This window comes from Lutjanus erythropterus, chromosome 22 (genome assembly GCF_056507025.1).
Source record: "Lutjanus erythropterus isolate fLutEry1 chromosome 22, fLutEry1.hap2, whole genome shotgun sequence".
Classification (NCBI taxonomy): domain Eukaryota; kingdom Metazoa; phylum Chordata; class Actinopteri; order Lutjaniformes; family Lutjanidae; genus Lutjanus; species Lutjanus erythropterus.
The window spans coordinates 16,013,573-16,039,119 of NC_139338.1; the positions used below are offsets into that span (position 1 = coordinate 16,013,573).

At 39.8% G+C, this 25,547-nt stretch overlaps 3 protein-coding genes across 8 annotated transcripts; 2 read left to right on the plus strand and 1 right to left on the minus strand.

The window, feature by feature from the left end:
- Positions 1-249: 249 nt before the first annotated feature.
- asb15b (ankyrin repeat and SOCS box containing 15b) lies at positions 250-7,500 on the minus strand. The gene is made up of 14 exons (XM_084711216.1): positions 7,023-7,500; positions 6,637-6,745; positions 5,799-5,851; positions 5,493-5,624; positions 5,172-5,339; positions 4,600-4,706; positions 4,344-4,482; positions 4,079-4,250; positions 3,461-3,621; positions 3,117-3,261; positions 2,265-2,420; positions 2,000-2,102; positions 651-804; positions 250-544 (listed from the first exon to the last, which is right to left on the minus strand). Exons 2-14 carry the CDS (start codon positions 6,741-6,743, stop codon positions 375-377), a joined length of 1,767 nt encoding a protein of 588 aa, XP_084567342.1. The 5' UTR covers positions 6,744-6,745; positions 7,023-7,500; the 3' UTR covers positions 250-374.
- On the plus strand, positions 6,830-14,798 carry LOC146306768 (uncharacterized). Of its 5 annotated transcripts, none has more exons than XM_084711214.1 (7): positions 6,830-6,937; positions 10,111-10,218; positions 10,389-10,445; positions 10,539-10,703; positions 12,260-12,419; positions 12,798-12,898; positions 14,304-14,798. In XM_084711214.1, exons 1-7 carry the CDS (start codon positions 6,926-6,928, stop codon positions 14,466-14,468), a joined length of 768 nt encoding a protein of 255 aa, XP_084567340.1. In that variant the 5' UTR covers positions 6,830-6,925; the 3' UTR covers positions 14,469-14,798. The 5 variants fall into 5 exon arrangements, with proteins under 5 accessions (XP_084567340.1, XP_084567339.1, XP_084567341.1 ...); XM_084711213.1 differs by lacking the exon at positions 6,830-6,937 and adding an exon at positions 7,580-8,043; XM_084711215.1 differs by lacking the exon at positions 6,830-6,937 and adding an exon at positions 7,580-8,043 and having other exon boundaries at positions 10,539-10,697.
- A 4,792-nt stretch (positions 14,799-19,590) lies between these two features.
- Positions 19,591-24,826, plus strand: LOC146306769 (uncharacterized). Of its 2 annotated transcripts, none has more exons than XM_084711194.1 (6): positions 19,591-19,805; positions 20,444-20,536; positions 20,695-20,787; positions 21,249-21,359; positions 22,014-22,137; positions 22,238-24,826. In XM_084711194.1, the coding sequence occupies exons 1-6, from the start codon at positions 19,593-19,595 to the stop codon at positions 23,785-23,787; spliced, it is 2,184 nt and encodes a 727-aa protein (XP_084567320.1). In that variant the 5' UTR covers positions 19,591-19,592; the 3' UTR covers positions 23,788-24,826. The 2 variants fall into 2 exon arrangements, with proteins under 2 accessions (XP_084567320.1, XP_084567321.1); XM_084711195.1 differs by having other exon boundaries at positions 19,595-19,805; positions 20,698-20,787.
- Positions 24,827-25,547: the final 721 nt, after the last annotated feature.

Here is a 25,547-nt window from a genome sequence, read left to right on the forward strand (position 1 = left end):
TTGCAGTTGTGTTAGTACTTTGAAATGCATTACAGGATATTAACAGTACATGTATAATATTACTACACAAAAGTTGAAAGAGCAACACAGAATTGCTACCGTTTCCATTCACAGCATAATATACAGCATCTTTTTAAGGATTAACTAGGATGAATTTCATAGCCAGTTGATCCAATGTTTATTAGTAAAAGGAATGAGAATATACTATATAAATGCAAAGTAAGTATAAAGAATCCTGGGAGGACTTTACATAAAATGCACTCCACTCATAATATATAAAACTAGAACATTGAGAGAAAATATACTTCAATTTGATGTATTTTTAAAGAGTGACTAGTGTGTTTTCATTAGTGTTGTAATCTCACAGGTGTGTTTCACATTGAGAAGAGGCCACCATACAGGTCATAGTCTCTGTAGGTGATGTAGTTCTTCAGTGCTGGAGGAAAAGGGACAGCAGACATGACTTCAGGGTCATTCAGCGTCCTGAGGCTCATGTGACCTCTGATGACCACGCGACACAAGTGCTGCAGAGGCCGTGGCTTGCCTGGGGACACACAAGCAAACACCTCTATGTGCTTAAAACATTCTTAACATCATGGATGTTTTTAAAAAAATACAAAGTAATGGAAGGAAATGGATTGAAGTTTTACTCAGTATGTCAGAAATATCATCCCATTCAGGCCTGTTCTCAAGGATGCGCTGGAGGTTGGGACAGATCCTGACATGGCTGACGTAGTCCAGGAGTGTCCGCACAATACTGCCGACCACGTGTGTCAGCCATGACACAGATACAAATTCACAGAACTATAAGAGAATAACAAAAAACACAGGGGTGTGATTTACCGCATATGCTGGATTATCAGACCTTTGATTGGTTGATTGCAGCAACAACAAAGTTTCACTCTGTATCACTCTGGGTTGTTCCAACAAAGATTAATTTAATTTTCTTCAACCATTAGCCAGTTCCACCAGATCAGCCTTCTGAATGTGGAGGGAACGACCTTCTTTGGTGTTGTGAACCAATGTCATATACCATCTGATCCAAACTGGCAAGAAGGAGGAGAGAAATCTCCATGTGTTGTTCCTTGATCTTGTAGATGCCTTTGGGTCGGTGCCTCATGACATCGTGTGGGCAGCTTTCAACTTCTTCCAGGTCCCAGAGGGCATCACAAGGCTAGTCAAAACATACCTCCAGTTGTGTGTAAAAGCAAAGGATAAAACCACCACATGGCAGCATCTTGAGAAAGGCATAATGGCAGAGAAACTGGAGAACCTGGACTTGACTCATCCTCTTGACATTGTAATGCTGCTGGTTTTGAGTTACAGTCTGCATAAACAGGACTTAATCATAAACACAAGAAGCCTGGATGTGATTGATCCTCCTGAAGCTTTGATGCTGCAGGTTGTGATTTACAGTCCACTAAACAGGACTGAATCATAGACAGAACATACCTGGACATGACTGTTCCTCTGGATGCAGTGATGTGGTTGTTTTATTGTATTGTCTCATAGGCTGTTAGGTCACAGTAAGCCCTTGTAAATTGTACTACACAAGTTGTTGTCAGTGCTGTAATCAGTCACAGTTTACAAATGAAAACCTTAGTCCCTGTTATTTGTTATTTGTTGCATTGCAATATACTGAGCTTCACCATCAGAGCCACATATGACGTGATTATGCCAGAAGAGAAGAAATCCTGGCTGGGCTCCAAAGTGATCATCTGGGAGCCAACCATGAGTTACACACCCAGATTTGATCATCCTAGGTCGGGCCTGGCTGGACTGAGGGTGTCTTGTGATAAAAGATTAAAAATGTGTTAATCCAGATTTTTAATGTAAAAAAAATCTTAGCCAGCTTGCTAAAAAGTAAACAAAATGTTACACTGTTTGCTAGTTAGTTTGTTAGTTAAAGTCAGAGCAGCATCATTTAAAATTATACCATGACTAAATCATTGTTGCTGCAATCCAGCCTTAATCTCTATGGAGTCTACATAGCTCTTACTGCAATGATGTTAGGTTGGCTGTAAATCTGATAGGCTTGATTATGGAGGTCAGTCCATGTACTGTCCATTTCTTCTCCATTACCATGGCAACATTGGAAACACCTACCAGAAACAACGTCACAGAGATGAAATGGTAAAATATATGACCTTTCAGTGCAGTTTTGCTTGTATGCATTTTACAACCTGAGAAAGACTGAGCCAGAGCCACTTTACCTCTCATCAAATATGTTAGGACTGTTCATATTTTACAGTTGGTAGACGTACTTGTGAGCTTGATATCCACTGTTGAGCAGCATTCGCAGCATGACGCTGTCCCTCAGGCAGTACTGCAGGGCTGTGGGGAACACCGTGTTGCTGATCACTCTGAAATAACAGTTCACCTCTGCTCCATAGGACAGCAACAGTTGCACCAGGTCATACCTGGAAATGGGCAAATAGAGAGATGACGGAGGTTACTGTGACACAACACATTATTGTAAGCAAGAGTGGATTACTGGACGGGCCCATGAGTTCATGAGCGGGTGGGGGCCTAAGCCAGAGCCTCTGCATGAAGTCACAGTTTGAACTTTTTTTAATTAAATTTGTGCCTCATAGTCATAGCTTAGTTATTCATGTCAATAACCGAGCCCTAAAAGTCCTACTAAAAAACTGAAAGAATAACTCCCTCACTCTCTTTGAAGATGTCACAAGAAAGAAACCATCATGATACATACGATAAGACAATAATTTTAATAATAATTTTGACTCTTAAGATATGCTAACAGTGGTTAAAATGCTGGTAATGTATTAACAACTATCTGATGTAGCTGGTATAAATGCTGTTGATGGAGAAGACAAAGTAGTCTCAGTAAGACATGAGATCAGAGGCTTAAGAGTACAGATAAATGTGGGCTCACTATTTGGCAAACAGCAGGTCACTGGTGGCCTTTTTATCTAATATGCCGTGACAGCTTCTTAATGATTTATAACATGTTTACAACCTACCTACCACTTGTAAGAGTGGCATTAATTGTGTGAGCTTTTACGAGTCCATGCCCTGGGGTCAAGTGTCTCATAATCCACCTATGACCGTTAGTTATAACGACTATGTAATACAAGCATATTTATGCCGCACACCTCTCAGCACGTATAGCGACCAGGATGCATCGTAGTGGATCCAGGTCAGTTCTCGCTCCCGCTTCCAGCAGCATCTTAGCACAGGTCACATCACCGTTACAAATAGCAAAGTACAGAGGAGACCTCCTGAGGTCACTGTAGTTCTCTGCAACAAGATTTACAGTTAAACAGACGATAAGCTGCCTGCATCCAGTTGTATGACTTTAAAGTTCAGTGTGTAAGATTAACTGGGATTTATTTTGTAGAATATTGAAGAAATAGAATATAATATTAATAAGTAAGGATAAAAGACTGATGAAACTTTGATTTTTGAGCAAGTATGTGTGTGACAGACTTTAGCATACCAGAGATGTGTGCGCCTAGCAAGGCATTGACATTGTATCCTCTCTGGATAAGCAGCCGCAGACACTCAGCCTGTCCCCCATCAGCTGCTGAGTGGACCGGGTCCTGGCCTGAGAGACGGATAGCTCTCTTTGTGGTGATGGGGATGAGAGTCCTCAGAGCTCTACAGAGGCAGACAGAGAGAGTCAGGGAGACAAATGGGAAGAGGGCGAGGGACAGAAACAGTGAAAAACAAATGCTAAAAGAAGAAAACAGGACACAGAGAAAAATGTTCATTAGATTGTGGTTTGAGCGGCAGTGTTATTCGGTGACGGAGCTGAAAAACAGTGATAAACAGAAGGCTCTTTGTGGAAATGACTGCAGCGACAACACTGCAGAGCTGTGAGGTGCAGAGAGAGACATGTTTCAGTCTACAGTTTCATCAATCTGACTGCAAAATACTAGGAAAGGAATGTTAATTTGTCTCCAGTCATTTCTTTTTGCCACGGAATTGGATTATATTTTAAAACTTAGATATTCTCAAGCTTTTGGCATGAGAATATGGCCACAACTAGTGTGTCAGGATGATTGGGTGCTCTTTCACATCATCACACAGCTTGAGGACATGAAGGTCAGCTCACAGTATGTGTCCCTCATATGCAGCTCTGTGGATGGGTAGCTGGAAGGCATTGCTGGCAACGTTGGGGTTGGCGCCGTGCTGCAGGAGCAGCGTGATACAGTCCAAGTTTCCTGATCCAGATGCATCATACAGGACCGTGTCTCCATTGGTGGCCTGGGCATTCACTTCACCACCTAGTGGAGCACAGGGGAAATACAACAAGGTCTGATGGGTGAGAAAAACATACAAATCTAACATCATGTGAGGCAAAGTATTTTAGCATTTACCACTTTGTATGAGCATATCCAAAACGTCAGTGTTGCCATGTTCAGCTGCGATCCCCAGAGGAGTCACCCCGTGACCGTCTCTGGCAGTTACTTTGGCTCCGTGTCGAAGCAGCAGCATCAAAATAGCTGGACAGCCCACCTGGTGCAAGACATAGAAAGCAAGGACATAAAGACGAAGGGAGAAAATGTTAAATTTAGCCAGGGTTTTGAGTTCTGATTAACTCGCTTCATCCAGTATCAGTGCCACGCTGTTCACCTTTGCAGCCTCATGGGTGGCTGTCCACTTTTTGAGGCACACCTGCTCCACAAAGGCTCCACCCATGATGAGGGCTAGAACCATGTCGTATGATTTCTGTCTCACTGCTACAGAGTGTAGAAAATACAATACGTATACATTATTTTGAAATAATAAGTCATTATTTTGCTAATTGTTACAGCAGATACTGAGGTTTTAACAAGACTACAGCCATGCCATTTAGGTATAGTGCTGCTCTGAACTAAATGCTAAAGTCAGCATGTAGGGATCTTTAACATGTTTACCATCTCAGTTTAGCATGTTAGCATGATAATATTTGATATTTAGCTCTAAACATAAAATAGATATATAATCTTTATATATTGTAAGCTAGATCCAATTTAAATATGTGTATACAACCTGAAAAACCTAGAAGCTTCATATGAATGTTAAACACCAATTTGTAAAGGAGTTATGATTTACTGCATTAACGTACAATAAAGTAATTTAGTCAGTGGTAGTCTACTAATATCCCTGTTTAGGAATATTCTGTTGTAAGTGTAAGTGCATTGTGTTGAATCTGTGTGTGTTACCGATGAGCAGAGGAGACTCGTTCCTGTCGTTGGTGTTGTGCGGTGAAGCTCCGTGCTGCAACAGGATCTTGACATTTTCCACCAGGCCGGCCTCTGCTGCCAGAGTCAGAGACGTATCCCCATCCCCCGTATGCTCCTCCAGGGTCAGGTCTGTGGACGTCAACACTGCTACAAAAACACCAACAAGAATATGTTAGAGTTGGTGAAATACACATGCTGTACGTCTCCAGGCATTCTAACTAAATGGTTTTATCAAATTTCAGATGCTAGTTGCTCTTTTCGTTTACACTTCACACCCAGTCTGTTGCACTTTGCTCTCACCCTGCAGCACCACATGCAGGATGTCTCGCTGTGGCTGCACAGCAGCTGCGTGCAGGGGCAGCCAGCCCCTGCTGTCAGTCTCTCTGAGGGCAGACACACAACCTGACAGCTCCTGCAGCGCAGATACATCACCTGTGGAGACACAACCAGGACCCACACAGAACACACATGGGGAGAGACTTGTCATATTTATGTTGTGAACACTGACTGGTGCTTCTGCCATATACACCTGTGCTTAATATTACCCTTAATGGTTTACTTTCGTACGAATGGAATTGCACTTAGAGACTTAAATAAGAACATTACCTTTGTGAATGGCTGCCATCATCTTCATAAAGGCTTCACTGTTTGGTTCCTTCCTAATGAACCAAAGCAGAGCAGTGGGTTAAATTATAGATTTTACTCTAGAAACACTATGACACAGCTGCAGTGCAGTGTTCCCAGCTAGAAACTGTACATTTGGTGGACTGACTGACTGAAGGAACATTCAGGATCATCTGAGAATCTTTAGAGGATCCAGCTGGGTTGGTTGATGCAAAGGACATCACCTTGTAGCATTTCAGAAGGTTCTTGGACAGTCATGATGTGGGGTTCCTTAAAGGGCAGGCTTTTAGAGAACATTTGTAGGCATTTTTAAAATATTTTGTTCCCACAACGTTCCTAGATGCTGACGATGTGGCCTTCTTTAAAGGGGAGGGGGAAATTATTTGGCAGACTTTTAACAAACATTAATCATGTTTTACATCTTCATTTAGGAGGCCATTACTACAGGACATTCCCTCTAGATCTTGCTTTTTTTCCCCCTTAGAACTCCAGCTGAAAATAGAGGAATGGAACGTCCCCCTAAAAACCTACATGGGGAACTGTGAACTGTAGCACTTTCGTAACCACGTTTAGGAATGTCCCTTATCTTCTGTAAAGGTTCAGGACTTTCCTTATCTTTTGTGAACTAGAGTTAGACCCCCAGAATGTTCCTTCCGACCAAGCTTGGAGTTTATTAGCCTTATTTAATTCATTTCCCATGAATTTCCAAATAAATACATTAATGATAAAGATTATAGAAATACTTTTATTGGATAGTCCCACCCATAACCCTTTAAGGGAAAACCTATTGGACACATAGACAGTTTGGACTCTCTCATACCTGTTTGTTTGTATTGGACATGGCAGCTTGTAGGCATCCTGCATGCTCTCTCGAATGGCAAACTCAATAAGTTCCTCATTTATGCCCTCCTGCTCAAAGTCATCCATTTCTATAACAGGGGAAACAACAGCAAGCATGAGTTTACATGCATTTACGTAGTGTTACATGTGCTGCTAACGTGTAACGTGTTAAACATGTCTGTTCTTTGTGCTCTCTCCAGGACGGCAGGCATGCAACTTGTTTATCAGCAAACACAGCTGGCACCGTATCACTTCTGTTCGTGCTTGAAATGGTGTCACACGTGAGTACATTAGTGTTAATCTGTGAGACGACACTATAAAACAAAGCTGCGTTTTTTTTGTTAGTCCCATCAATCTCTGGCTCACCTGTTGATCTGAACGTGTGCCCTCGAACCCTCCGGCTCGCAGCCCGTGTGTTTTTGTTTTGCGGGGTCCTAAGCTGTCTGGGTTATATTTAGACATGACCTGCTTTTGACGACCTGACTCAGCTCACAGTGTCACATTTTCACTTCCAACTTCCAATGAAGAAAATAGTCCTTCCCTGACTGCTGCTACATTGTGACTTCACTCTAATGAGGTCATTATAATCAGATGTAAACAAAACACACATTAACCTATGACACTTTATTTTTAGAGCATTACATGTCCAAAATGTTCTGCCATTGTTGATATTACGTTTCCACATCTGACGCAACAGTTATCTCAAAGGATAATGATCTTTTTTTTAATGAATCCCCTTTGTGACTCGTATTGACATGAGAATGGAAATCAATAATCAGTTCCAGGAATGCTGCACAGATGTACTTTCTGCACATCTACAAAATCACTGAAGTAATTCAATGACAGCTAAAGCGAAAAAAAATGAGTAAATGAGCTAAAACTCAGAGAAAATTATATATATATATACATTGATTATGATAAGAAAGTAAAGATTATGTTGTGACCCCGACCCCCAAAGTCAACATCACTATCTTATTTTCACTTTCTGAATAGCAGCTTGGGGGAATAACCTTGACATATTCTAAAGCGAAATATTAGAGAACAAGCGCCCACTTTCTCCTGACGAACAAAATTGATACGTGGGAGTTTGTGGAAAAAAGTCTCAGACGGCATCAGTGTGTGTGTGACACAGTGACTCAGCCTGTAGGCGGCCTCTCCACCACGTCAAAAGGACCTCACCAATCTGTCTGGAGTGAAAGCAGACTGCCAGCCAGCCCATCCTCAAGTTTCACTACACGCTTGGACATCACACATACACACACACACGTACACACACACACACGCGCACACACACACGCACAATGAGCTCTGTCTTTGAACTGGAAACACTCAATTTCATGCACTGGATTTGAGCAACCACGGATTTTTGCTCCATATGAGGAAGAAAGTAAGTAGTAAAATTTCTTTTTGTGTTTGCTTTTTTACAGAGATAGTAGGTCTAATTGTGTTGTAAAAGGGTATAGAGTGATACACGGCTTATTCTTGTGGCTTAATTATCACGTGCTGTGCTTGTTCAATGGCAGAAAATGTGTACACAGGAATCTCACTGTGTTTTTCCACTGTACTTTAAAGTAGCAACAATTAATTGATCAGGTGTCAGCTATTAAATTATTCACCAAGTATTTTGATAATCAGTTAATCATTTTAAGTTTTTTTTTTCTTAGAAAAAAATCTCCAGATTCTCTTGAGTTCAGCTTCTCAAATGAATGTTTTCTGGTTTATTCAGTCCTTTATGACAGTAAACTGAATCATCTCTGGACTGTGGACAAAACAAGACATTTTATGGACCAAAGAACTGATAAATTGAGAAAATGACAGACACATTGATTGATGATGAAAATAACTGCTAGTTGTAACCCTACTTTTGAGTGCTAAATGCAGTGTAGCCTATTTGCTTTAATTCATTTTTAAGCAGTGAAAGAAGAACACAAATCTAAAAATTTAACGTGTAAATGCTTAATGTGTAAATGAAATAATATTCCTGTAGTATTTTAAAATTGAGTGCTGTATAAATAATAAAAGTTCTTATAATTAAGAATACAGTATTATTGGGTTAAGAGGTATTTTAATGTGTTAAGAGGTCTGCAATACAAGGAGGAGTAAAGTGAAAGGACACTGTTTGCTTTCAGTCAATATATTGAACAAGGAAGATCAGCACGTGTTCTCCCAGATGTCTGACTACACATTCGTTTCGTTCTGTTGCAAGAAAATTTTTTTTTACAAGAATGAAATTCCTTTGAAGCATTCTTGCCTCACACTGTCATCTTTGAAGTCTGTCCAGTGTGAGCTCATTGGGTGTTTTGCATTTAAAATCTTAACGCCTCAGAGTAGCACAGAGAGTCACCGCAGCTGTCACATAAATGCTGTTAGTCATTTTACACTTCTGTGCATGTGACGGTGCCCAAGTGGTTCTTTTTATCATGAGAAAAGAGGTAAAAAGTATCCACTGTGAAAATAGTTTGTATTTTAGATTTTCATTGTTGATCAATCTGCTGATTCTTTTCTTTATTAGTCATTCATTTTTTTTTTTAGAAAATGTGGAAAAAATGCCATTCACAAATTCTCAGTGCAGGGTGGCGTCTTAACTGTACAAAACCTTCAATTTACTGTCATGCACACTGTACAAAATGCCCCAGAATATGGAGATATATTTTTAAATGTTTTATACCAGGTCAAATACTAAGCAGGTTTGCCTCATACCAGTTATATCTAATGTTGCATACACTTTAAAATATATCCAAATGTGCCCTCATGCCATGTATTAAAATATATGGACTCAGTGTTTGGCTAGAATATGACCAAATCTGTGGCATATCATCACTCTTTGCCATTTAAGAATGTGTGTGGCATTCGAAATACAGCATCATTCCCAAGAAAAAACGGCAAATGTTCACATCTGAAAAGCAGAAATTACTAGATATGAAACATGATATCCAGCATTTGGTAAACATGACCTCAAACCAATATGAGGACTGATCGCTTTTGAAAGAAATTCTCCCGAGTCCCTGCTAACACAGGAAAGGCGTTACACCATAAATTAGATCCTCTGTTTCAGAAGTATATCAGAAGATTAAGATAACAAGCCTTAAAGAAAGCTGAAATATTTGTCTGATTTATCTGCTTTAACATGACACTTTATGAAAGATGTGCATTTGACAGCATGCATGTAGGGAAATCATCCAGAAAACCACATTTGTCTGTTATCATTAAATCAGGGTGGGGAAACTGATTGTGTTTCTTAAAACAACCATGGTCATTGTGTTGGTGTCACTGTGGTTTCACTGGTTAGCTTCCAGCAAATGTAAAACTGGATTTGTGTAAATTAGATACAGTTAAACACTACTACTTGTAACTTTTCATTAAATTGTTATACTATAATAAATACAGTATATTATAACTAATGTGATTTAAATACACTCTGTGTTGTTTTATGTTAACTTTTTTTGTCCTACAGATCTTGAAAGCACCTTGTCTCTTCTTGAGTCTGTTCACAAGTTTGAATCTCTGCTCCGGAAAATTTGGGACAGCGATTACTGATGATGTGAGCAAGCTGTCCTTATTGGTGAGACTACTGAGTTGCAACAAGCTTCATACATATCACATTCACTCTCATATTTTCGTCCGCTGATCTTCAAATATGTGTTTATGTTCTGTATGTAAGGAAACTATATGACAATCCTGTATCACTGATATTATGTTGCAAAAATCTTTCTGTCATTATTTCCTTTATAGAAGCAGAATATCCCATCTGATTATGAGATTCCTGTTAGTTACATTCCTAAAGAAGTGGTATGTATGAAGAGGTGAAAGCAGAAATAAAGTTCAATGGGTGATTTAATATCAAACAAAGGGTGTTAATTGTTTCTGTACCTGCGTCTCCAGGCTGGCACGTGCTGGGTGGTGTTAAATATCTATCCTTTGGAGCAAAGCCTTCGGAAGCTGGCCGACATGTTTGGTGCCATCTCCTCCAACAAAGAAAACATAATAGTCTTCATCGCCATGCTGAAGAGTTTACGCTTCACCTTTGACCATGAGGAACTGGTAATGGTAACACTTTATTTTTAAGTCCTTATAATAAGCATTAAAAAGGCACTTACAAGTCCTCATAAGATGCTTATTAACATTATTATGTATTAAAAGGGCCTTTGTAAGTGCTCATAATAGCGTCATAAACAAGTTTCTTGCTAGATCATGAGACATTTATAAGCACTTTAATCAGTTTACAGACTACTTAGGAACCATTAAGAACCATTCACCAACCAACCACCAACAAACACATTTACTGAGTTTAACTATCCTGCCTGTAATGTCTTTGTTGAACCTTTACTAACCTTTTTGTTGCTTTATTGAGATTAATACACTTTCTTTAATGTATTTTAGCTTCAGTTAAGTGTACAATTATTAACAGTTAACTATGCTTTGTGCCACTAAAAATCTGTTTATAATGCTATTATAAATAATTATTATTTATTTTATTAATTATTAACACTAGTCTTATTAACACATAATTTAAAAAAGGCAACATGCTTGAATTGCAAAAAGCATAACTGACTGTTAATAAGTGCATAATAAAGGATGTATTAACCTTAATCAGGTGCTGTTCTCACTTTTCTATCATGCACCTGCAAAAAAAAAAACATATTTAACTGTTAATAAATGCATAATAAAGCCTGTGTCAATCTTCAGTAAAGCAATAAAAATGACATTGCCAAGTTAACTAAACTAAATAAATATGTTTGTAATTCTATTACAAACAATTATAAGAAACTCATAAGGCTTTATTACGGCTCTTAAGCAATCTATAAACTGTTGACAATTTGTTAGGTTAATTAACCCTTTATTATGCACTTATTGAAGCTCAAAAAATGTGTACGTAATGCTATTATAAGAAACCCTAAGGTTTTTACAGCTGCTTATAGATGTATTTTAACATGACAATAAACACATTGTTTAGTTGAAAAAAGTTAATTGTTCATAAATGCTTAATTAAGGATGTATTAATCTAAAGCATTGCTCTCGCTTTAGATCCAGTGGCTGCAAAAAGCATTGATAATAAGTCCATATTTAACTGTTAACAATGCATAATTAAGTATGTATTAATCTTAATAAAGAAAGAAATCTTATTAAAGGTATTGTTAGATCGTCTTATTAACACATAATAATGTTATGCTTCTTAAAAGGACTTACAAGGGTGGTATTACCTTTTAACTAATGCTTATTACCTGGACCTTAATATAAAGTGTTACTAGTTAACAAATACAGATCATCATGTTCTTCTGTCATTCAATACTTGAATGTTGAATAAATGTGCATTTGTAGAGTATGATTAGCCTTGCAGCATATGAAATATCCATGTAGTATAACTGCATGATTTGCAACAGATTAGAAAAATCAGACGTATTTATCAAGCACATTTTGCATAATGTGCTCATCACAACATGTTTTGCAGAGCAAGAAAAGGACAAATCTGAAACAAAAAAAAAGCGCTGCAGCTCAGTTTTAGGAACAACTACGTAATATTTTGGACATTTAGGGGCTGTTTTGCACATTAAATCACATAATTGAGTTATTTGAGGATTGCTTGTTGTTGTCTGATCCCCCAGGAAACAGCGATGCAAGTCTTCCAGTGTCACTATCGGGAAGAGAGCTTAATGTCTGGTCTTTACTTTGACTACATCAAAGACGTCTTACATGCTGCCTCTCAAGGAACATCCGGCTTCTCGTGCAAGCCGCCACCATGCCTTAATCCACAACCTATACCAGGTACATCATTCATCTTCATTTTTCTGTTTTTAATGGATACCGCAGCCTTCTAGCCTATTAGTGGACAGATATTGATTTGGGGTCAAGGACACACAGCTGGGGACAGTAACCTTGAACACACAGAGAACATACAGATAAAACCTGCAGTAGAAGCAAGTCACATGCCTGCTTTAATGCAGCTTGACTTCTCAAAAGGGAACCAAAGTGAGTGAAAAAACTGGAATTATTGCACATAAGCCTCTAATGAAACTCAAATCCCACCAGGATCCTCCCCAGCAGTTCAGTAAATAAACATCAAGGGTATTGGCCTACTCACTATCAGATTTCTGCAGTGTAACTGTAGTCAGTAAAATTTCCAATAATATTTTGATTTTCCAGGAGGTCAGGAGAAGGGTCGTAACTACAGCTTGTCGAAGAGAACACCCTTGCTTTTGGCTCTCATCCCCTTCGCAGCTTGTGTTGTTGTCCTAGTGTGGCTGGTAAGTATACAAACTGAATGTGAAATAACTACTGCTAATGAAACATGAAAATTAATTTTGGATTTTGGCTGTATGACAATGGGATGAGTGATCTTAATATATATATAAAATATTATAATTAAAGATACTACAAAAGTTTATTTGCAATTGCATGCATCCAAGACGAGCAACATGAAGTAATTTGTCCAATCATCATAGCCATAATGTTGGTTACATCACTCATTTGCTTGGTTCACATAGCACAGATCCACTATTCAAAGACCGTCATCATCATCATCATCATCATCGGGTCAGAAAAATTTAATTTGTCCCGTAGTTTGCTGCAGGAATGAGTCCTAATGAGGCAGCATATTTGCACCTCTGGTCCCCTCATCTCAAAGTCAGTGGGTTTTTGGTTAGATTGTTGATTTAAGGTCTGCAGTTAAGACAAACTTCACATTTTGTTCTACGACAGTGATCCCTACGAGGTCATGAAAAATACATAAAATACAGAAAAACATTTTATGTTTATATTTTTTACGTTTGAAATTACAATAAAATATTTATGATTATTTTTTTAGTAATCAGATCTAATACAACAAAGCCACAGGGTTTACTGGACATGTTATTCTTTATATATCTGACCTACATTAAAAGATGTCACACATGTATTTGGTGACTTATCACATTAACACTGGAGTGTATCTTGTATCTCGGGTGGGTTTGGGTGTGCCACCTTAAGATTTTCAGATTTCAAAGTGGCCCGTGGCATTGTTGACGTTAGCATTTAACTCACCGCTGGAGCTGGCTCTTGTCTCATTAAAAGACAATTTGGGCTATATTCCTGCCATCATAAAAGTTCAGTTTTTGCTCCATTACTGCATTATTGGATCACAGTTAGCACTCTATTCAGGCAGATAATTGCAAGTTAGTATAAAAGGTCAGTATTGTCAAACTCGAGGCATCTCTATACCACAATGAGCTGATGCATGGTCTTCATACTTCCGCCTCTTCAAGAATGAAGAATTCTGCTGGGAGCCATTTCACAATTAGTTATTCAGAGAGGATATATGCTGGGTATAGACTGTATACCCAAATTAGCCTATATTGGTTCTCTAATATGAGAAACCTGTCCCTGTGGTATGTTATCCATCAACTCTGGTGCCTTTTCCTCTCTGTGGGTTAGTCTAATAAATCCACCATGATAATGGGCCTTCAATTTTCACAAGCGCTTCCAGGAAGGCAGTTCTTGCAAAGTTAACAACTGTTCATTAAATATTCAGAAGTACTTTGAGTGTCCGTTATTAGCACACGTAATGATGTCCGCTTTGGAGGTTTAACATCTGTCACTTGTCCATAAACAGGATAGAAGGACACTTGTTCAGGCTGTGAGCATGATTATATATCTTTCTTTTTTTATTTTTAGGCAAAGTCTGGAAGGCGTTTACCAGTGTGCAACTCTGAAAATAGCCTAATGGCACCTTCTGACATGATCCCAACCGTGTCTATCTCCATCCCGCTTCAAACGCTCGCCCACGCTGCTGACTCGCAACCAGTGGGGGAGGCGATCCCTGAACACGAGAGTGGCTGAAGCATGACTAACAGAAAAGGGAAATCTGGACAGCAGTGTAACAACTCACTCTCCCGGTTGTTCAGTTATTGGCTGGAACCCGCTGGATGAACGAGTGAGATCTGACATTCTTCCTCTGCTTTCACTCATCTGAGTTCATGGACCTGAGCAACGAGAGAAAACTCACCTGCCGCGGAGGCAGTCATAAAAAATTACCCAGGCACTTACTGCACTTAACCATCGGAAGAGGTTTTTTGGGGCCATGAAGAGCTCTCTACACAATGGGCTGGTTATCTGGTGTAGTATGTTAATTGTCTTGACTTGGCCAGTGTTTAACAGGATCTGGCTTTGGCCTTCTTCGAGCAGACCAAGTTGTTTTTTTTGTGTGTGTGTTATTTTTTACATTCCTGTCGCTTCGAACTGTTGCAATCCAGGGCGTTGCTGTGCTCTGCTATCAAAATTATCACTTGAGCCTAAAATCACAATGATATCACCATCTATTTGAGGATGTCATTTCATTCTGCTATGGGACCCCTGTCAACAATTTGTTGGCTGTGGCCTGATGGTGATAGAGACCGTCCTTTCACTGCAGTCAACACACTGAATCCCATCCTGCTCCTGTATGCTGACCACAGACAGTAGAATAAGTGAATGGAGCTACCGTGACCCGCTGGTTTGTGGATAGTCTGACTCACTGCATGCCAACCTACATGCTGAAAACTGCAGATTAGCACCTGGTCACTAATGGCATGAATGTAAGCAAGCTCACAGCTGCTACCTTTTCTTTTGTGGAAATTTATCCATTTTAACGGAGGGCTCACCTCTCCATAGGCCTGGGTGATAAGTTTCATATCGGTAGATATAGATAATTATCGATCATGTCGCCCATGACTGATGACATGCTGTGTATTCCAAAGGGTGGAAGCAGCTGAGGCTATAAAAAAAAAAAGTATTGCCATTGTTGGTCGGGACGCTATTCCTGCAAATTACACACAACACTGTTTTGATGGTTTTTGATCCATCCGTCCGTCCATTTTTTTCCTTTCCATCCACCTCAGCCTGCTCCTTTCCATGTGAAGGACCAGCTGTTCTACTCCGAGCTCCCTCTGTATGAACGCGCTTCCCTCTGATAGTTGTTGTCCAACCTAAAAAAAAAAACACACCGGTTAGCCGACCTGTTGTTTTTTCATCTCCATTTGTTTTGTCACTCGCTCCACACTGTTTTGCACTTGTCAACAGGGTAATGGAAAACTGTCTAGTTTGACAATTTGATCTAGATTTCGAGAGACTTGTGTGTTGCCCTGGACAGACTGACTGAGAATGACTTGTCAAAAACATCTTAGCCCTGCCCTATAGCATACCCTGCTTTAATGTCTATTTACTCTAAACCATAATTTTAAAAACAAACATAATACTGTGTAGACGTAGACTTGAAACTAACAACTGAGACCATAAACTCATTAGTAAACTGTTTACTGAGGTCATAAATCCAGTGAGAAGCAGGGTCATTTCCTCATAGGACTTCATACAATCTGAATTATCTTGGCAACCAGTGGAGTCTCCCCCTGCTGGCCATTAGAAAGAAGGCAGGTTTAAAACACTTCCGCATCAACTTCACTTTTCAGGAAGCTCTGTCCACTTATTCTACTGTCTATGAGTCTGACTTCTACTGGAATGCATAAAGCATATAATGCAGACGTACATTCCTTTCCATTCTGCCTTTAGTGAAACAACTGAAATCCATCAGAAGTAAAAGACTGAAGAAACTGCATTTGATCTGCTGCAGCTTATTGTTGACATTATTGTGATCTGTGATCTGTCACAAACTGCCAACCTGCTTGTCACAAACAACAAGCCAAGCAGTTCAACAAGTGTCCTACTTTGTGTATCAAAGATCTGACCAGATGGCAGATAGCCATCGCCAGAGGCACTTTGAATCCCTTCATTGTATTTCAAAGCTGTTGCCCAGCGATCTATAGCTGCTGCTCAGCCCCAGTGAGTGTGTTAGCGTTTTTAATGCCTTATTCACCAAGTCAATCATGTTCAGTCATGAGAACATGACTCCCCGTGTTGTACTGTATGTGTCAGAGTGAGGGAGCGAGAGATCGGACAGACAGGACGAGGGGAAAGTGAGGGAGATTGGGGCAGATAGATAGATGGACGGATGAGCTCAGTGAGGAGCATAAGGAGGGCTTGTTCTCGTCACAAAAGAACTGGCCGTAGGCTGGAGGAAATACCAGTTACAAACACGACTGATGTCGGCAGATCCCTATGAATCAACAGGCGAAGAATCTTTCCAGACCGCAGGCTATGTAGCCTCATCTACAGAGGATTGTTAGTATTTCAATAACAGTTTTCTGTATTCTAATGATTTAGTTCCAAAACACATCAATGAAATATGGAGAGACATGCATTAAAGTCTCCAACTTGCATGTTTTATTGTCTTATGGTGACCAATTTGTGTATTTTTTTTATTTTGTGAAAATGTGCAAAATTTGCATTGTATGTAAGATATTTAAGTTATTTTGTTACATGATAAACCACTTACAAACTTTAATGTACTTTTTCTACAATTGTAATGTTGCAAATGAAAAATAAACCAATTCGAGTCATGAATGTACAGGGGGTAGACAAAATACTGTGAAAACACATTATAACTTTGGAGTAACTAAACCATTACTGCAAAGTGCGCTACAGCAGTGGGTCATGTAGTTGGATGCCAGTAGCTATATGCATGTACATTATATATCTGAGTCTTAATTTAGGGCCAAGCAGTGTGAAGACCCTACTAAAATTGCTAGGATTATTATTATTTTTACTTACCAAATTTAATCACGTTTAGGGGCTAAACATCCTCAAAAACTCCTATCAGAAGTGCCGAAAATTTAGCCAAATTACTTGATAGAGCCCTCTCAACAGCTTTCAAAGTCAAAGCCCCCTCCTTTAAATTAACATGCACAAAAATCAGGAAGCACACGTATCATGTCCAGATGCACAAAAAAGCCTCTAGAAGCCATACTGTAAGTCATCAATTTTTAATTCATTGTCCTATTTTAGGGCATTTTTTGCCAAATGAATACCATATGACCCACATTTGTAGCGCTTTAAGATTATGATTCGGTAATGAAATGTGTTGTAAAGTGGGAATATTTTTTTGTCCATCCTCTGCAAATGGCCCATGAGCAAAATTGTTGTTGTCAATATTATATGTATATACTGAGACTATTTGTCAGCAATGTAAAAAATAAATATTGGTAGGTACATCTTATTAATGTTGTAGTAACAGTTCACAATTCAACTTCAAAAGGATGCAAAGTTCAGTTAACATGGACAACAAGGGGCTTTAGTAAAGGCCTCCATTCTTTTTGTTTGGAGTGAGATATTTGGATTTTTACCCAGAAGCATCTGAGAACAGAGCTCATGCATTCATTCAGAACTTTGTCAGGTCACCTACTCAGGCCTGGCTGACCTCTGATGTCATCTCAAAGACACAAATTCACTGCCAGGGATACTGATGCATGTTTTCTTCATTGCTTTGATTAGTGATTGCACAAATAATTAAAAATAGCACAAATACAATGTTTGGTGATTAAACTTGTAACAATAAACTGCATTCCTGGGTTTAATGCATCACAAGGAGTTATACATTTCAGCTGGGTTTCTTTACACTGTACTCGTGGTTTTGTTAGACATTTGACAGCTGTTTTACTATAAATCTTTTGCTTTCAGTAAAATGACATATGGACATGTAGAAAAGGTACACAACAAAGTTCCAGTTATCATAGTTTAGTATTTTTCAGGTCAATTTCATTTAGTTTCCAGGGTTAGTTTTGAAAGTACATGATATCATTTCAAGTAGTGTTTTTTTATTTCAGTTAATGTTTTGTCAAATTCTGATTAAAATACTCATAACAAGGTGAAAGTCACCATAATTTAGATGGTAGATTGCTTTTCTGTGGCTTTTGCTCCTTTCCAGCAACTTCAAAAGACTTGTGCTTTTATTTTATAAACAAGCATCCGCCGGAAACGTGCGGACTTTTGTTTTGGAAAGCCGCTACTTAGCGGTCGCCATTATTCTTCCTGGCTTGACGGTCGGAAGAAAGACGGTTAAATACTTTTAAACATTGTATTTCGGGGTAAAGTGCAACATTGTCGCTCTGTGTGTGTAGTCGATTGATGTGACTCATGAATTAGCGACACACCCTGAGCAAAGAATGGAGAAACGAGCCGATGCTGGAGGTAAGTTGCTAAGCTAACGTTAGCAAGCTAACAGCAGCTGCCGCCGAGAAGGGTGGTCGGAAAACGAGATGCAACGTGAGCCATCTGTTGCTGTAAAGTGACTGTTTGCTGTTAATCTCAGGTCATCGTCCGTGTAGGAAAGTCTTCGGTGATTTCTGACGAGGTTTTGTTTTTATCTAGCGATCAAGCTTTAGTGGGGACTGTCCAGGCTGCTTGATTTAAAATGAAACCATCATTTCGTCCGGATGAACGGCCGCTGCATCGTGTCATATCAACTATGACGATTTCCATCAGTAACATTAAACATCACACACCAACTAGCTAAAGTTTGAACCTAACTCGGCGGCAGTTTGGCGCTCATTTTCTTAACGACTGCACATGCACACACAAACGTGCACACTTCCCTGCCCTCTGCAGTTTATCTGCACTCATCAAAGCGTGTTGTTTGCACTGCAGCGCCCCCTACAGCTGCTTCTGACGCCACATATGAAAGCAGGTCTGCTGTTTGTATGTTTGTGTGAAACATCCACGTTTCAAAAAAACACTGGACCTCAACATTATTACTGATAGAGGGGGAGATTAACACTGAAGGGAAATAAGGTTAGTTGCACAGCAGTAAGTCAGAAACACACTATGAAACAAAACACATGAACACATTGTGTAGTGTAAGTTCAAAGTAGGTATTAGTAACAGCAGAGCAAATAAACAGTTATTGGTATATGTGTTCACCCAGTTATGAGCTGCAGCTTTAGACCTGTAACACCCTATTTGGTACATATTTATGTTTTAGAGACAGAACTCCAACAAATAAAAAAAAAAACAGTTGCATTAGAAGACCTGATGACATAAAACTTGCAGCTTTAAACAAAAAAATGTGCAGCAGATACTAACACAAAACATTTTCTTATGTTCTGCACAGGTGTCCTTCCTCTAGCCTCCCTTCGCTTGATGGCCTCCCCTCTGCAGCTGACCTACTCATTCCTGTGGCAGGTCATACGTCAGAAAAACGTGAAGCTGTACGGGAAGGTGGAGGAGTTTGTCTTGATGGTGACGCAGACTGTTCCTGAGCTCATGAGTTTCAAGCAGACTGCGCAGCTCATCTTGGGGTTGAGAGCAAGGGTGAGAGTTTACAACATACAAAAACTGATTCGTATCGTGATTGATATCAGGTTAAAACCTTCCCACCACCAGACAGATTAAGTTGCCGCATACCTCCATTACACTGAGCCTGTGATGTTTGCTCTCCAGTGGGGTTCAAAATTAACTTAATAAATAATAAATGTTCCAACTTTACCAGTCACTCAATAAACTACCATTGGTTTTATGGCTGTAGAGAGAAACAAATCTACCAGCCACTTGCATATTTTACCAACATTTGGACTGTGGCTGGTGCTAATTTTAGTTTCTGGCCCAGGCTTCTAAACCAGCATTCATTCCTTTAGCTTTGTTCATAAAAGTTACTTGTATCAAAGTGGATATTTACATACCGCACTATTTTGATGAGCTCCGTATGTTTCCTGATACAAATCACACACATCAGGAAAATATATTGTAGCTTCTCTCTGCGTATCTTTGAATGTAGTTGTCACTCTCATTCGTTTTAGAAAATCTGTGCTTTCAAATAGGTCATCTTTGGTACTTTGTCCAAAAACATTTAAGCAAATAACTGCAATAATACTTTATGTTCATATGAAGTTGTTTTTGTTTGATTTATGGTGTGGTATGTCTTATTATTTGTGCCTTTTCTTGTGCCATAGATCATTTTGGATTTGCTTAACAAAGAAGGCCCACCAGATTCCAAGGCTATTCAAATTCTCATCAATAAGTTGAAGGTCTCTTCATCTACAGCAGTAAGATTGGGAACTTTTTTCTTTTTCTAAGAAACATACACAGTACAGTTCTACCATATTTGAACACAGCCTGTGTTTATTTTTATTCAGCGTATTAGACTTGAGTAGAATCCTACTTTGTGAATTAAACATGACTTACAGTATTTATTTTGTCACAGAAGGACTTGGAAGTGGAGAAATGTCAAACAAACTTCATGGTTTTGGTCCAGAATCTGCTTAAAAACCCTGCAGAGAGGAAACGCTTCTTTCAGGTATCCACATCTGTCTTAATGGGGTCTTAGATCATTGTTTATCATTGTACAAACCCAATTTTTGTTTTAAATACGTACTTATAGCTCACTTAGATGTGGCAACAGACGCTTCGTGACTACTTGAATACGTCAACCTTTTGTTTTGTCTAATGCTGTCAGCATAGCCGATCTTACAGCATAGTTAATCCTTATTTTTGTTCTTTTGTTTTTATCTGACAAATTTTTAATCATAAAATAATGATTTTGTCTGCAGCTCAGCAGTTTGGTATTCACACTGGTTAACACAGTATTAATTACCACTATTGAATTTCACATTTATTCCATTATCTGCCAACAGAAACAAAAAAAATGTGTGAATAAGAACAACTATATTATGCATTTTTATGCATTAAAAGACAGTGAAAATAAAAAACTTTGAAGTCATGATGCTGTTAAGATCATACATATTTCTTTCTCTGCAGGAAGTTTTCCCTGTTCAGTATGGCACAAAGTTTGATACAGCACTGCAGGCTCTGATTGCGGGGCTGGTGTGTAAGCTCGAGCAACTTCTTCCTGTTCCCAATCTCTCCCAGGTATGTACATGTACTCTCATTGTATTTTGACAGTTACCCTGGGGCAGCGACAGCTGTGTTGGCTGCCGGTTGCTGAGGGGAAGTTTCTGGTTCACCCTGATTCAGTGGCAAAATGCCTGATCAAAGCATTGAGTCCAGCTCCATGGGTGTTTTGTAGTTGATTGGTTTGGCATGGCGAAGCAACAACAGGATTTTCTATAGGTCATCACTCACACATTTTAGAATCTGGGCACATTTTTAGAATGTTCACAAAAAATCTTTCGATTATATTACATAATTCTTTAGATCAAATTTTTCTCAGTGCAGGATCCCTTAAAAGATAGAAAATACACCAGGGACTCCCTCATGTATGTCCCTTGGAACAATTTGATGTAGCCTATTTATTTACACTTCTACTTAGTTAATGTGGAAGAATAATACAAGAGAAATGCCTGAGAACAATATTAGACATGTATTAAACATATTTGCTCCACATCAACTCAGGATATTCATAACATCCATGCACAAAATAAAATTGAGGTTCTTGTTAAAGTCTTAAAGTCTTCGTTTACTAATGTCAGACATTTTACATAATGTAACTACCAACCTAAGAGGTAAAATAACTGTATGCTGGAAAGTGATTCATTGCTTCCATTTTCTGCCTCTTTTCCTCAGCTTGGTACCATGATCTCAACTGAACCCACTATACTGGAGGAGTGTGGAGGCTTCATCCCCGAGTCCAGTGACCTGAAGACTCTTCTCCTGCACCAGCAGGCCAAGGGACTCCTTGGTGTTAAAGGTATACTTGAGGTTGTTTGTATGAACATGATGAAAACTATTAAATAAAAGCATCAGTCACAGTGAAAATTAATTTGACAAAGTCTTCTCCATCTGCGCAGCAACCATCTCATCTTCAGTGGGAGACTGTGTGCTCTCTTCACTCGCCTTCCGGCCCAAACCAGTGGAACCGCCACCAGAATCACCGAAGCGACCAGAGGTCTCCCTCAACGAAGCCAGCCCAGGCTCCCTCAGTGATGCTGAAGACTTGGGAATGATGTCAGATGACTCTGACAGCTCAGCAACCCCTGCTACTGGACCACAGAGAAGATACAGTCATAAAACACCTGATGGCAGTGCTGCAAAGAGTCCCACGGGAAGACCAGAGAAACCACACGTACAGCTGCCCTTGAAATCAATCCCCTTCAGGGTAGTTCCAGTACAGATCAAGCCTGCTTCCACAGGATCAAAAAATAGCCAGAAGCCCCAGACTCAGCGAGTCACATTGCATCAGTGGGTGTCACAGATTGCCTCTAACTCACTCTCACTTCCAGCCCTGCCACCACTTCCTCCAGTCAGGTTAAGCGTAGGGGATGACATGAAGCCAAGCATTAGAAGAAAGAAACAAATCAGGCCACCAGCTGACAGATATGCTTGTGGTGTGTGCGATAAGAGCTTCCCATATCAGTCCAAGCTCATGGACCATGAACGCATTCACACCGGAGAGAAGCCATTCGTTTGCACGGCATGTAACAAAAGCTTCCGAACACAGGCGTTCCTCAACAACCACCTGAAGACCCACAGCACCACGCGTCCTTATGCTTGCGGCCAGTGCGGCAAGTGTTTCACCAAATTGCCGAGCCTGACGAAGCACATGCTGGCCCACAGCGGCCAGAAGCCGTTCTACTGCAACATCTGCAACAAGGGCTTCACGCAGTCCACCTACTTCAAAAGACACATGGAGTGCCACACAAGCCAGATGACGTTCCCCTGCAAGCACTGCAACAAAAGCTTCCCGACAGCGTTCAAGCTGTCCAACCACGAGCGCTGGCACACCAGAGATCGCCCTCACATGTGTGAGCGTTGCGGCAAGAGATTCCTCGTCCCCAGCTTGTTGAAGAGACACATGGGCTACCACATCGGCGACCGCCAGTATCTCTGCTCCCAGTGTGGAAAGACCTTCGTCTATTTGTCCGACCTGAAGAGACACCAGCAGGACCACATACCCAAAGCAAAGATCCCATGCCCCGTTTGCCAAAAGAAGTTCTCGAGCAAATACTGCCTGAGGGTTCACCTGAGGATCCACACCAGAGAAAGACCCTACCGCTGCTCCATATGTGACAAGACCTTCACCCAGGTCGGGAATCTGAAAGTCCACATCAGATTACACACCAACGAGCGTCCATTCAGCTGTGATGTGTGCGGGAAGACCTACAAGTTGGCGTCCCATCTGAATGTCCACAAAAGGACTCATACATGCAAGAAGCCCTGGACGTGTGATACGTGCGGGAAGGGATTCTCTGTCCCTGGGCTTCTCAAGAAGCACGAGCAGTTGCACTTGAGGGACGCTAACCCTGACTTCTCTGGTAAACGGAGACACAGAGGTAAGCACAAGAAGCACTCCCTCAAGAGGAAATATGATGAGGAAGATGAGGGTAGTGATGATTATTAATCGAAAAAATGTATTTTGTAATCAATAAGGATGCTCTGATTAGGGGTTTCAGGGCTAAAGCTGATCACTTATAATTAAAACTGTCTAATTCTGAAACTAGTTCAGTTTTTTTTCACGGTTTGTTACCTTGTGAAGGGGATCAGGAGGTTGCTATGATTGTTTGGGTCATGAAAAAAAAACATTTATGATTCTGTTAATTTTTTCTGATCAACAAATTTAAAGACTGCCAGTTTGAGTTGAAATTGATATAGACCCAATCATTGCCCAGCTAGCTGGAGCACCTCAACTATTGAACTCCATTGTTCCACTGCACATTAGTGCAGTTTTCATGTAACTAGGTGATGTGACATTGATTTTAGGTAATGAAATTACTCAAAGCTGTCACATTGTGAGATTCAAGGTAGCAATAGAGAATTATTGATCATTTTCTGATCTGTTTTTGAGTTAATAGTTTGTAATACTGGTAAAAAAAAAATGATGGGTGAAAGGAAATATTTTCTAAGTATTGTGCTTTTCAAGATGCTACCTGAATATAGCTGCCATTTAAAAGAAGGGCATCATGTAAACAAAAGTATTTCAGTGCATGTGACTGTAGATTTGTCTATGTAATAAAACTTTGTAGTGTCACTAGGAAACATTTTATCTCTGTGACTGTATCCTTAATCACACGCTTTTTTTTATGTAATCCTGAACTGTAAACATTACTCTGCTTTTGTTTTAGAGTGAAAATATGCTGATTTGTGTTTATTAGCATTTTAGATTTTACCAGCAGTAGATGGGAGTTTTGTTTTTTGTTTTTTGTTTTGTTTTTTTGTTTTTTTTGCTCTAATAGTGTTGAATTAACAAATTGAAGAGAACAACATTGAGCTGTTTGTGTAATTTAGCCTGGACTTTAAAAACATTGTGGAAATTTGTGCTGGGGTTGTGCTTATCTCTCTCATTACTATTGTGAGCAGCGAGTACTTAAGCCAGAAGTAATATCTGTGCTCAATATTTCTTGTTTTTGATGTTTTGCAATAAAATGCATATACATTGCAAAGGTTGTCTTATTATTTTGTTATCTTGTGAAAGTTTCAATTTGTTTTACTGCAGTTTTGACCAACTTGCCCATCATGAGCCCTGAAATGGGACATAAATAAGGTTTTATGTTTACTCAATCAAGCAAACAGTGCAGAGTCATGGCACATTGGGTAAGTAGCAGGAATTTTTCCATTTCAACCCTAGACCTTATGAAGAAGGGCTGTCTGGCAGAAAGCCTTGAATGCTAAATTGTAACAGCTCAAACGTGACAAGAGCTGTTACACTGACATTACTGGAAACGCATATAAGTTAAGTGCATTTTGAGAGCTCAGTATATAAATAGCCCGTTTCCACTGGCCAGGTACGGCACGCCTTCGTCCCGCTATACGAGCCAAGCCGTTATCACGTATCCAAGTTCATCTTAACGACTCTGAGCACAACTGTGGTCGCGTCTAGGAGGGAACCCAAGATTTGCGGAACTCTCGCGAGATTTGTGCGCGTTGGTTCTGATACTGTATATATTACTTACTTTTTAAAAAGTCAGAACGCCGTGGTTAATATCTGAGTGAGCTTAGAGACAAAAAATAGGTTGGGAAAAGCGAAAAATCATAGTTCGGGTTAAATTGATAATTATCGCGAGATCTTTCGCCGGTCTGGGGTTCCCTTCTACACGGGTCCGGCACAACCGCCGTCTCCGCCCTCAGCCGAACCGTATCTTGGCAACGGTCATATGATTGGCT

What these genes read in the sequence shown, in the direction of transcription:
- asb15b (XM_084711216.1), bottom strand. Translation starts at nt 6,743, where the DNA reads ATGGATGACTTTGAGCAGGAGGGCATAAATGAGGAACTTATTGAGTTT. An exon ending in TGTCCAATACAAACAAACAG is followed by an intron (nt 5,852 to 6,636) that starts GTATGAGAGAGT and finishes TTGGTTCATTAG; the next exon opens with GAAGGAACCAAACAGTGAAG. An exon ending in TGATATTTCTGACATACTGA is followed by an intron (nt 545 to 650) that starts GTAAAACTTCAA and finishes GTGTGTCCCCAG; the next exon opens with GCAAGCCACGGCCTCTGCAG.
- LOC146306768 (XM_084711210.1), top strand. Translation starts at nt 10,087, where the DNA reads ATGTTAACTTTTTTTGTCCTACAGATCTTGAAAGCACCTTGTCTCTTC. An exon ending in GTTACATTCCTAAAGAAGTG is followed by an intron (nt 10,446 to 10,538) that starts GTATGTATGAAG and finishes CTGCGTCTCCAG; the next exon opens with GCTGGCACGTGCTGGGTGGT. An exon ending in ACCATGAGGAACTGGTAATG is followed by an intron (nt 10,704 to 12,259) that starts GTAACACTTTAT and finishes CTGATCCCCCAG; the next exon opens with GAAACAGCGATGCAAGTCTT.
- LOC146306769 (XM_084711194.1), top strand. Translation starts at nt 19,593, where the DNA reads ATGTTCTGCACAGGTGTCCTTCCTCTAGCCTCCCTTCGCTTGATGGCC. An exon ending in AGAGGAAACGCTTCTTTCAG is followed by an intron (nt 20,788 to 21,248) that starts GTATCCACATCT and finishes CTTTCTCTGCAG; the next exon opens with GAAGTTTTCCCTGTTCAGTA. An exon ending in GGGACTCCTTGGTGTTAAAG is followed by an intron (nt 22,138 to 22,237) that starts GTATACTTGAGG and finishes CCATCTGCGCAG; the next exon opens with CAACCATCTCATCTTCAGTG.